We start from the raw sequence: 12,539 nt of genomic DNA, 5'->3' as shown, positions 1-12,539 counted from the left end.
ACACCTTAATTAATTTACACATATTGTTATAATGTGTCTGAATTTAGTAAAGATGGGTGACTAAATTTTTTTTCAAAAAATACTGAGGATATATTCAATAATCTGCGTGATGTTGTGTCTTACATGGGGCGATCGTGGCTCAAAGAGTTGGCAGTAGTGATGGGTCGTTCGGGAAGGAAATGGCTCTTAGAGCCGGCTCTTTGAAGTGAACGACGCAAACCGGCTCCTTATTGGGAGCCGTGAGGTTTTTTTTTTTTTTTTTTCCCTTTCTCTCACCCTCTCTCTCGCCCTTTTTTCCGCTAAACTCCGCAGGCGCGGCCTGTACTTTGCGCTGGGCAGAGGGGGGAGGGGCGGTAGTTACACTCGCAGTAGCACAGGAACAGAGCCAGAGAGAAAGAGAGGGAGGGACAACAATGTCACATTAGAAAGGTATAGTAATCATCCACTATTTTCAGTTGCAGATGATAAAGGATTCAGAAATCATGCAGGCCCATATGACAGAGAATGTGCATCTTATTTTTGTTTTAATATTTTAATTTATATTTAATTGTGTTGTGGTTTGCAGTGTTTTGTTGTTTCACGTTAAATTTAAAAAAAAAAAAAAAAAAAAAAGCTGAAAATTTAAATAGTTAAAAGTCTAAAATGTAAATAGTTGTTCTTTGTATTATATGATTTATTTATTACATTTTATGTGGAGTGAATAAATAAAGTATATTTATGGTGGCCCTTAGAGAAAAAGCACGTACAAACTCCAAAACACGTACAAACTCCTAAGCATGTACAAACTCCAAAACACGTAAAAACTCAGAAGCACGTACAAACTCCAAAACACGTACAAACTCCTAAGCATGTACAAACTCCAAAACACGTAAAAACTCAGAAGCACGTACAAACTACAAAACACGTAAAAACTCAGAAGCACGTACAAACTCAGAATCATGTACAAAAGACAACAGAAGTGCTCCAGGATGCTGGGCGCAGTGTTGAGCTTTTGTTACCTAGTGGCTACACAAGCCAGGAAGTATCAACAACCGGATTTGGTGTGTGGTAGTAACAGGTAAATATAATTTTTTTTAAATTATTTGAATAAATATGAGTGCTTGTCTATAAATACACAAACAATACACACATGCTTTCAATTGTGTAATTTAAGTGATCTGGGTAGCTCTGTTTTGGAAGTTCAGTTAACGCTAGAAATGTGTTTTGGAGTTTGTATGTGCTTTTTGGAGTTTGTATATGCTTTAGAGTTTGTACGTGCTTTGTCTCTAGGGGCCATATATAAACATATATAAATAAAACCACTTTTTTAACATTAGTAATTCCTTTTCTGAATAATTTTATATTATTGTTAATGATTAAATAATTAAAGCAACAAAACAACCTGAAGAGCCGGTTCGGAGCCAAAAGAGCCGGCTCTTTTTAGTGAGCCGAGCCGAAAGAGCCGGATCTCTAAAAAGAGCCGGAAATCCCATCACTAGTTGGCAGTTCGTCTTGTAACCGGAAGGTTGCCGGTTCGAGCCCCGGCTCGGACAGTCTCGGTCGTTGTGTCCTTGGGCAAGACACTTCACCTACCGCCTACTGGTGATGGCCAGAGGGGCCGATGGCGCGATATGGCAGCCTCGCTTCTGTCTGTCTGCCCCAGGGCAGCTGTGGCTACAACTGTAGCTTGCCTCCACCAGTGAGAGTGAATGAATAGTGGAATTGTACAGCGCTTTGAGGGCCCTGAAAAGCGCTATATAAAATGCAATCCATTATTATTATTATTACGTCTTCTGGTCTTAAGTTTTTCTTAACAACTATTGTGTCCTAAATTTGAATTAATCTGATTTATGTTGATACAGCCAAAAAAAAAACCCCTAAACAAACAAGCAAACAACAAAAAAAACAGCTTTGATTGTTAAATGTTCTCTGCTTTTGCCCATCGCCCATGTGCTGCTTGTTCTATTACAATGAATGTTTGAAAGAGGAAAGTAGGCACAAGTCCTTCTGGCAGAGATGTGCAATAAAAAAACATTTACTCCTCTGTTTATTTGTTTTATTTTTGTTTTTTTGGTTTTTTTTTCCTTTTTTCCAGGTTTATGTGTGGATAGTTAAATAAATCTGCCTCTGGCTAGTATGAGCTCCCATGATGAATGGCGCACAGAGTGAACATACAGTAAAGTATACTGGTCCACTTTGTAGAAGGCAGATTGTACAGCCGTGCTCATTTGGGTATGCATGAAATAACAATACTCTACTGGGAGCATTCTAACTTTCAAACACTTGGGGTCAACTACACGAGCAGATTTCACATGTGAAGCCTGTGGCCACTGAGGTCTGGAATCTACCTCCCTCCTGGCTAGGTGACGTTGCATGTTCTATTTCAAGACCGAGGGTTGAAGTGAGGCTGCAGGGAGTGTAACACTGACCCATATGACCTGTGGCCTAGAAAAGCTGCCTGAAGCTCTGCACACTAAAAACTCCTCACTCCTTTGCTACAGCTTTTCAAAGGCAAACAAAACCTTTGCACATAGCATGTGTCTTTTCATGCCAAATGATTTGCATCCTTTTTATTCACATCTTTGAACTGTTGTCACTGTATTCCGCGCTGTTGTGGAGCCTGATGCTCACTCTCTGAGGTCTCAAGTGGGAAGAAAGAAAGGAAGCCAAAGCAAAACTGCTTTACTTTCAGGCTCAGTGTCTACAGGCCACATGTCTCCAGTCATCTGTCACTAGTTTACATACATACTATGACACTTCCTCTCTGTGGGAACCCGTTGTCACCACTTGGCCGCCAGCAGAGGCTGACTGGGTGCTAGATGGGTCTCCCCCAGGTACCTCTAGGGAGCCACATTAGACCTAACTGACAGACTGACAGGCGCGCGCGTACACACACACACACACACACACACACGCATATACACATACAGTCCATCCCTTGCCCAAAACACTCCCTCCTCCTACAGTACACCAGCTTGCATGCTCCCAAGGCATGGCACACTTTGCATGAAGCAGTGACTTTGCTTTACATCAATTTTTTCAGACATAAAATTATTTTTTCACCCCTCTAGCCTCTCCATGCTACATGGAAGTTTTGAAATGAATAATGGAAACAACAGAGCTGAAGACTCATGGGATCCATTTAAAGATGTGGGAGAGGCGATGCAGTCAGGGGCTTGTGCTGCAGAAACATCACGCTCCAAGTAAATGAATTTACTATTGTTCCGTACCATATAGAAATGCTGCGTGCAGGTCGAATAAAGCCAACAATGATATAATAATATATTTTCCTTCCAAAGGACAACATTAGAGTAAATATAAAATATTTATAAAATAAAATAAAATAAAAACACTTCAAACTTATATTTCCACCAAGTAAAAAGATAATCTGTGACTTGGATACAGTGCAGCAAACGCTGTCTAAAAGTATGAAACCATTCTGCTGTCTACAGTTACAAGACTATACTACAAGCAGGTATCATAAACAGAACACAAGGTTTTCTTTACTGACAGCAACATCCTAGACAGACAAATGGACAAATGGCTTGATTTCCATTGCGAAAGTGGGAGTTTCAACTATGTTTAGCTATTCTCAGCGAAACCTTCGTTTGGCATTTCCACCTTGCCTCCCCAGATACTTGCGGTGGATGTGAGCAAGCGAGTGTGGGGCAGTCCACTATAACAGCTATTTTAGAGCATGCAAAGTCAACACAACTCCCTGAGGTGATTTCCTGATAATGAACACAAAAGAAGTGTCAGCCCTCATAAAGCTCAGTGATGATGCTGAGTTCTTGAACGTTCATTTCTTGCGCTCCTTCGTCTCCTGATTTAAATTAATCTAATACCAGGCGGACTCTAAGAGGGACTGTCAAATAGGCCATATGCAAGACAACAAGGCTTTCCGGGACTATTCACTTAAGAGTTAGAAACAGCTTTATGAATTTAACTTATCTACATTCATTATTAAACAATAGTCACACAACGAGTATTTTTTTTCTTTCTTTCCTCACGTATCCAGTCTTCCCGATTTACTTCTGCGCAGACTGCTGTGGTCACACTACAGTGTCACCGCAGACACCTGCTGCCTTTGCCGCAGCCTGACACCTTAAACCTTCATGGCAGCATATACTCAACCTTCTATCCCCCCTTCCCTCCACTCATCCTCATCTCCCTCCTCTCCACATCATCAGGCAAACTTCAATGCACGCTCTCGACCCTGGCACTCAAGGCTCCCTCTGCTAGGTCCTGGCACAATGCCAGCCCGGCAGTCACCGGACTCCACGGAGGATGAATGAGTCGCTAAGAACTTTAAGGAAACCACTGATAGCTCACATCTCATCTGATCATCGTTTTAGCTAAATGCCTCAAATTGATATCTGAGACAATTAGCCTCAGGTGTGATGAAAAGGGGATGGAAAAAAAAAAAACAGTAAAAAAAGATGAACTCTTATATTCAGAGCGAATGTGTGCATGCTCTTGAATATAAATTTTGAAGTTAATACAAGGATGTTTTCCAGTCTATGAATTATAACACTATTATATTGTCATTATGACAATTGCAAAGTAGAATGGTTTTGACTCATTGTTAGTCTGTGAGAGAAATTTATTTAAAATGACTTAAAAAAGAAAAAGAAATCCAAATTAAATTTAGAGCAAGCTACATTTAGAATCACAGTAGCAGGATCAAAGCCAGTCAGCTGTTATCACAATTAAATATTGATTAGGACAAGCCAACACCAAGACAAATGTGACAATTTACATAAAAGAAGTAGGGTATTTACCACTAGGAATAACCTATAATGGGTCTGACAAACGTGGTGAAATGAAATAGTATTTAAGGTTGTCTAGTTGCATGGGCTTTCAGTGAAATCCGTAGAATGATGGCCTCGATTACCAGTTTAATCAGACACTGGTTTGTGAGAACACAAGTGGAATTTCAATACAGCAAAAATATTGAGTTTTTTTCTTATCCTCTAGTGGAAGGCTTGCTCCTCTTTCACAATAAAAAAAAACTCCCCAACAGCAAGCACAAAAAAGAAAACACCTTGGAAGAAGGACAGGAACAAACACCACTCTTCACCAAGGTTATTCAGTGATAAGCAACAGTACTCAGGCACACAATGACAGCTCAGAGTGCCAGCTATTTTCAAAAGTCATAGAATTGTAGATTTTGTTAATCATACTCCTTGAGTGTTGGGTATTCACTGCCTCTGAGTAGCAGTAAATTATCTGGCTAAAGAAATAAATTAAAGTTATGGAAGCAGATTCAGTCATAAGGAATAAATGTTGTTATTTCTCAGAGAGGAATAACATCCTCGAACTGTCATCTAGAGTTGTCTGCTGCCTCTTCATTCAGACCTTGCTCATAAAGCACCTGAATGACATTCTCAGTCAATCAATTATAATTTGTATTATAAATGTAATTATAAAACACTTGAGAGATGTAAAGAAAGCTACATTAACAAATGAAAAACATGGGAAAGCAACAGTTCTCATTGCAAGACACAGACACTATTCAGGAAGAGCCACAAAACAGTCTGGGCAGAAACCAAATCTTTTTGGTCGGTTAGAAATAAAGAATTTTGCATGACTAATTAAAATGTAAACAGTGTAATGAGGACATCAGTGATTTAGGCAAACGTCTCTGTGGCTGCCACTGGGGGTATGATAATTACAGAGGCAAATCTATGAATGCACATGAATCTCCTACAAGTCCAGATTAAAAGCCTTAGTGCTAAACCTAGTTTAGTACACCTGGGAATTGTCTATTCTAGCCAATCCCCAACAGGCGCTGAACTGCCTTCTCTTCTTATGAGTGTAGAGACACCTCATGTGAAGGAGATGAAACAAAGCCCTTGTTTCAGTGTGCTGGGAATGAGAAGAACAAGGACTTTAAGGCAACAAATGCTATACTGTGTAAATAAGATGCCTGGCAATGAGGGCCTAGACAAACCTGACCCTGCAACGTACCCTATGAATGTGTTGCCATTATAATTAGCCATTTGCTGAATCCTAATCCTACCATATTATGCTTTATGGTATGGATCGTAATGATATTATAGCATGTTTATGTGAGGGACCAGTATCTTTAAAGATAGAACAGGGCAACATGTCCATCCTCAATATACACAAAGAAAAACAGGCTGGCTGACCTGCAAGCACACAGACACACAAAAGCGACACTGCACATTTTTTTTGACTAAAAAAATAAAACAAGCTGCAATAAACAAAGGAACTCTAAAGGGCCATTTAAATTACAGACAGTAGTAAAGCAGACTGTGAATATCTGTTTGCTTCTTTAATATAAAGCCAGCCTTGTTTTATCAATTACTACCTGTTAAACTAAATTAATGTCAGAGTATTTTGTTAGAATTAGAAAAAAATGTGAAAGGCCCGCAGCTAAGAGACATATGAAGGGTAAGTACAAGCAGCCAATAGTAGGCACATGCATTTTAGAAAATGTCTATGCCATATGCTGTCACTCAGAGGGAAAAAAAAACCAAGTCTGAGCAGACAGTCACTGTGTCTAAATGAGATGGTATGAGGAGGAGGAGGGAAGAGAGAGGGAGGATGTCAAGGATTCACGGTCCTTCATCTTTGCAGTAGAGCAAACACGTCCCTCAGTATAGCAACAGACAGCTGCCTCCACCTTCTAATGCAGTCCAACTTAAATCACTGCAAGAATTGTCAGTGCAGAGTGAAACACACACAGATAACATAGCAAGCTGCCATAAGGGAAATGACAGAGATGTGGATACAAGTGAGGAGACGAACGGAGAAAGAAACAAAGAGAGAGGAGGGGGAACATGTTAAAGATTGGAGGGGTTTTTTTTCTGTCCCTTTGGCTTGAGTCTTACTCCGTTGGGGACTCCCTTGCTTTTTATATGAAAAACAGAAAGACACCACTTAACATATTTTCTGAAAGATGACAATCCTGCACTGATCTGGTACAACACACTGTAGTCAAGGGGCTGAATGGGATTTCACCTAGTTACCGACAAATAGATCAGTCTGTAAAGATGAGCATTTCATCTATTTACAAAAGCCCTGCAGACATCCCACGGGGTGTTTACAGAGAGTCAGCTCAAGGTATTCAGGGGCTGGCTTTAATTGTTGTGATTAGTACATATATAAAGTGTCAGTTCCACCACACACCACTTCCCTAAGGTAATAGTTTAAACCGTGTTGTCAATTTTAGTGATCACTAGTAATGTTACACACTTTAGATTATAGACAGAACATTTAGAGATTTAGAGAAGCTAAATTGATTCACAAGGACAAGATGCATTCACAAGATGCACAGTCATAATTATTTTTTGCTTTATGTTTGTGTACTTATATTACTTAATTATAGATGTACTCAACAAGAAATCACCTGTTGTTTTAATTTGTTTACACTGTGTTTCAGGAAACCTGTTTAGATTTATGTGACGGTATTAGCACATATAAAGAAGCAGCAGTAAAATAAGTGAAATATCCGAATTGTTTTTAAAGTATGATTAAAAAACCCAAACATTTTATTACATTGCACTGCAGTGTGGAAAAGAAATGTATTTCTTTGACCACCATTAGCAAGGAATCCCTTTGTCAATATTTCTATATCCTTCTGTCATAAAGTACATGCAGTTTTTTTTTAAAGTTTACTTCATGCAACTTCTTGTTATTCTTTGCACTCACTCTTAAAAGTGTGAACATGTGTGACATAAGGCAAAGTAGGTGATGAAAACAGGAGTCAAAACTGAGACTTGTGTCAAATAGCAGCTTAGGTTGTTATCATAAGTGCTATCCTATCAGAAATAAACAGAGCTGTCAGCTTCTTTTCCATGCACAACAGAGGTGTCTGGGGTTAAGTAAGGATCTGCAAGAATCGGCTAACACGCTGCAGGAGCTCATACGTGGAACCCTTCCAGGGTTTGAATCCTGATAAGTATGCTCAGGGCGAGTAAGAAGGCCATTTTGTGTGTACTAATACTGTAAATTTATCAAGATAAAACCATAAACCCACCTCTGAAGTCATAATATCCACAAAAATTATACTGTAGGTGTAAACCTCCAGGAAAATGCATGCGTTGCGATATATATATATATATATATATATATATATATATATATATATATATTGACAATTATATTGTCGGTAATTTAACCGACAATATATATTGTCGGTTAAATTACACAAGTCTATCATTTGAAATCATACATTTAAAGATCGTATACACTGTACATGACATTTAGATTACAAGCTCTGGCTACAGATTAAATAAAATATATATTTTTATGTTTAAAACAAAGTGTAGTCTCAGCCAGTGTGCATGTCACAGAAGCTCAGACCAAAAGTCTGCAATAAAAATACCTACCACACATGGGGTATAAATATGAAAAACATTTTTTTTAAAAATCAAACCGACAAAATTAATGCCCACTTAAAAAAAAAAAAAAACACATTACAACCAAACACTCAAACATAATGAACGTGGCGGTAATGTACATTTTTTCCACTGAGTGACGGATGCTGGAATGCTGTTATTTTTGAAGAGGAATGAAAACATACTTCAGCTCACTGCTGATGATGTTAATTTCCTCTCAAAGCAAAACATGCAAATGAAATGTGCGAACACAATTAAGTAAATTGTTCTATGGAGGTGGAAAAGGTTCACTTAGGACAAAGTGTTTGCAAAAGAGAGAAAGAACACAACTTGTTACTTCCCTGACTTTGCGTCCATTTACTGGCTTTTCACAAATCATTTCCACTTCATCATAAATGACAGCATTTTTTTTATACATTGCTTGTGAACTAATTTGTGAGGAAATACGATATTGTTTCACCTGTAGGTCTTTTTGGATTGTGACAGCTAAAGATAAAAGCTGTGTGTGTTTTCCTTAAACTTGGGTTACTTGGGTTATCTCATCAGGTATTTTGTAATGTTGAAACAAGACAGCAAGCTTGTATTACCAGTAGTTTTGTTGTATAAATTATATTAGATCATGCTTCATAACTATAGTATATTTGTGATGCAACCTGATTACTGTGGAACCATGACAATATATTTATGTTCTAACAACTCTAAAGACACCCAATAATTCAAAGCCATGTCATAAATCTGAAAATAAACTATATTTAAAAAATGCAATTTTCTAGAAAAATCTTTATGGGCAAATATTTCTATTTATGGTTAAACTATACTATAAAATCAGACTCCATATAAGAATTGCTCGTAGGTTTGAAATGAGAGCTCTTAATACTAATTTGTAACCCTAACAAAAGAAGTCAAATTGTTAGAGTTATGCATGCAAGGAAATGAAAGCAGGGAAAGGACAAAGAAAAATGAAAACTGGACATCAAGTATGTCAATTACAGAAACCAAACCAATTAAAATGGGGGCAAATTTCTTAACCCACACAAGGCACTTTGAACTTAATTGATAATGCCACTTGTACAAAATTAATATCACAATGTACCCTGTCTATGATCTACAGTCATTAAATTATTTAACCTAAATTAAGTAAACTTCTGTAGATGAACCAGGCATGCACAAAGAAAAACACACACACATTTACTGCAATGGAAGCCTTTTTTCAAATATGACAATTAAAAATAATAATATTAAAGATAATTACAAATTGAACATACCATATATATTGGTGCTAGTGATCATGTCTTCAAGCCTAAAAACAAGAGGAGAGGGAAAACAGCAGAAACGGAATTTTCACGAGGAGGAATTCCAAAGGTTGCTTCTCATTACAGCCACTTTTTGCTCAGCTATCGGATTTCACAACTTTCAAAACGCACGGTCCCCTTTTCTTCCTGTAGGTATTCATTTAGAGCGTATAATTAAGAATAAGAAAAACGAAGAAGAACGCATCGCGCGACTCATATTTTTCGAAGCAAAAAAAAGAAAAGAAAAAAAGAAAAAGCCCTGGAAGGAGACGCAAAAGCCACACAGGCGCGGCTGGAGGCTGTCACTTCTTGCGCGAGTTGATACAAGAGAATAGGAAGCATGTGAGAGGCTGTGGATGACACAAAACACACATTCTTCATGCCGCCCATTAGAGGAAGAGGCTAAACCAGCGTGATGCCCCCTCCCTTTACTTTTAAAATAGATTACTTGCCAGCAGTTGTCCCACTAAGCGCGCAATGACAACCCATCTATTAACCACCCGCCTGCGGTTATCGCGGCAAGTTTTATTCAGGCTGACATGCAAAAACTTCTCGTTGCAGGGAAGTTATTTTGGAGACTGGATTCAGCCGTGCGTGTAACCTTCGCTTCACACAACGGAGTGTTGCACGTTAATTGTAAAGTCCCTTTCCAACTTCATAATCTTCTTTTGGTATTGTCTAAAGCAGCGGCCGGTAATTTTGATTCGAAGAACGCAGAATGATTGGCCACAGACTGCGCTGCAGCTCTGTGACGCGCGACACCGTCTCTCTCGCTGCGAGCATTTGTGCGTGCAGAGCTGCTCCGTTTCTCTTTTTAATTGTTCGCATCACCGAGAGACATAACAGGACTTACCTGTGTAGGTGACAGGGCAGCGTCAGGGTTTATAGTACCATCGATCCAGTGAGTGTGCAGATGAATGGCTCGCTGGGGTTAAGCATGGCTGCTCACGATTTGAAACCATTCCAAGTTAGTGAGGTGAAGACTGACCACAGCCTCTGCCATGTTGGAATTCCAAACCCTGGACAGCTGCTCTACTGACTGAAGGCAGTACGCTGCACACTGCGCATGTTCTGTCCGGCGAGAGCCAAATTCAAAGAGAATGAGCCTTAATGAGCAGCAGTTCACTTGTAGCCTATCATGGCAAAAATTTTGCTTTGGAGCAATTTGACATATTAACAATCTAATTATACTTCTGCAAGCGCTGCTGAGAACTCGTTGGCACTGTGTATGTGTGCTGCTGTAAACACTCTTCTGAGCCACATGTGCATTTGCACATTTATTCAACTGTAGGTATGATCCGTAATTCGTTTGGCTTTGCATACGTTTTACATATACACAGTAAACAGTGAGAATGAAAAGCATCTGTTGTTTTCCAGGTCATACACCAAGTGTTGTTTTAAACGTATCAGCTGCTTTTTCTGCCATTGTTGATCCAAATGATGGCATGAATAGTATGAATAACCACATGCAGTGCATCAACAGTGCACTGGTTTAGGGTAAGAAAATATTAAGCAATACGTAGACATATGCATGTTTGCTGGAAGTACGAATTTACAGCCAGCAGCAGGTGGTTAGACACTGTAGTCTATGCAAAGTGCCTTGCAACCTCACACTGAAAAGAAGACTGGAAACCAGTGCATCAAGCCTAGAAGAAATCACATCTTTACCCTTCACATAACCCCCCATAAAACAGAAATTAATTTACACTTTTAGGTATATATATAGATCTACATATTGTATATAGATATATAGATCGATACAAATCAATGAGCAATCAGTGCTGGTGCTGGTAAATCTTTTTAATTTCAAACAGAACTAACATAGTTGCTTCCCCTTGTTTCCTAAAATGAACTAAAAGCCATCTTATTGTAATTTGTATCAAACTGGCAACTACCAAGGCATGTTTTTGTGTGGCGTAAACTGTCATCTTCCTTTCATTGTCATGATGTATATTTTAGCAGGTTACTCTCAAACTATTCACTATGATCTGTATTATCTGTGGCCTTGAAAAAAGAAGGTGATCTCTTTCCATTGGGGTAGTGCTGCAGAAAGACCCTGGTTAGACACATGATATGAGGTTTGGCACCAGAAGTCGCATTATGCCCTCTCATCTCCATACTCAAGGCCCTGGGAGTGATGCATTGATTTAGCCTTCAGTACTCCCTTGACTGCACCATGCTAATTCCAACTGCATAAACTCTTTGGAGAAATCCTACCCATAAGGCAGGACATGGAGCAGCCACTGAAATTCTCTGGGAAATGACAGTTTAAGCTCATACACTCCAGAATCGTTTGCTACTGCTGCATGGAAGTCTATTCTGTTAAAGATGATATGAAGAAAAATGCCTTGATGACAGAAGTCAATTCAAATACATTCTGCTGCTGATTATTGACAGAGGGGGCTCAGATAATTTTCTAATAATAGGAGAACAATGTCTCAGATGACCAAAACTGAGCGTCCATGCTTGTAGGAGCGGCCAGTGAAAATCTCTCTGTGTTGTGGAGGTCACGGTGAAAACAACAGCAGTGCATATCCATGTGTAGCTTTGTCCTGTGTCTCCTTCCTCATATGGGCATGTTCAGTATGTGCCTTTGTCCTTGTGTCAGCAGGCAGGACATTCTAAATTATTTTGCTCAGCTGCCTCCCTGAACTCTTGCTACAGCACGTCAATACACACATCATGCAGACACCTGCACATACAGCTACATGGAGCACAGTTCATGTCCATCACACACTTGAATCCTTGACACATATCAAACCCTCAGAAAAAATAAGGTTTGCCAGATATGATTTTATCTATCTATCTATCTATCTATCTATCTATCTATCTATCTATCTATCTATCTATCTATCTATCTATCTAATTTATGTATTTGAGTTTCTAAAAAGGATATATTCAA

At 39.0% G+C, this 12,539-nt stretch overlaps 1 protein-coding gene across 2 annotated transcripts in view; it reads right to left on the bottom strand.

The window, feature by feature from the left end:
* Positions 1-10,793, bottom strand: part of fign (fidgetin) — a 31,392-nt gene extending 20,599 nt beyond the window's left edge. The window contains exons 1-2 of one of the 2 annotated variants that reach the window (XM_085134775.1): positions 10,491-10,792; positions 9,611-9,645 (exon numbers count right to left, since the gene is read on the bottom strand). In XM_085134775.1, coding sequence (XP_084990901.1) covers positions 9,611-9,635 — 25 coding nt within the window. In that variant the 5' untranslated portion in view covers positions 9,636-9,645; positions 10,491-10,792. Of the gene's footprint in view, positions 1-9,610; positions 9,646-10,490 lie in introns of both variants that reach the window. The other variant, XM_085134776.1, reaches the window with a different exon arrangement.
* Between the last annotated feature and the right edge of the window lie 1,746 nt (positions 10,794-12,539).

This window comes from Neolamprologus multifasciatus, chromosome 16, assembly GCF_963576455.1.
Source record: "Neolamprologus multifasciatus chromosome 16, fNeoMul1.2, whole genome shotgun sequence".
Classification (NCBI taxonomy): domain Eukaryota; kingdom Metazoa; phylum Chordata; class Actinopteri; order Cichliformes; family Cichlidae; genus Neolamprologus; species Neolamprologus multifasciatus.
Note: the sequence above shows the minus strand (reverse complement) of the source record. Positions and strands in the feature narration are given on the sequence as shown.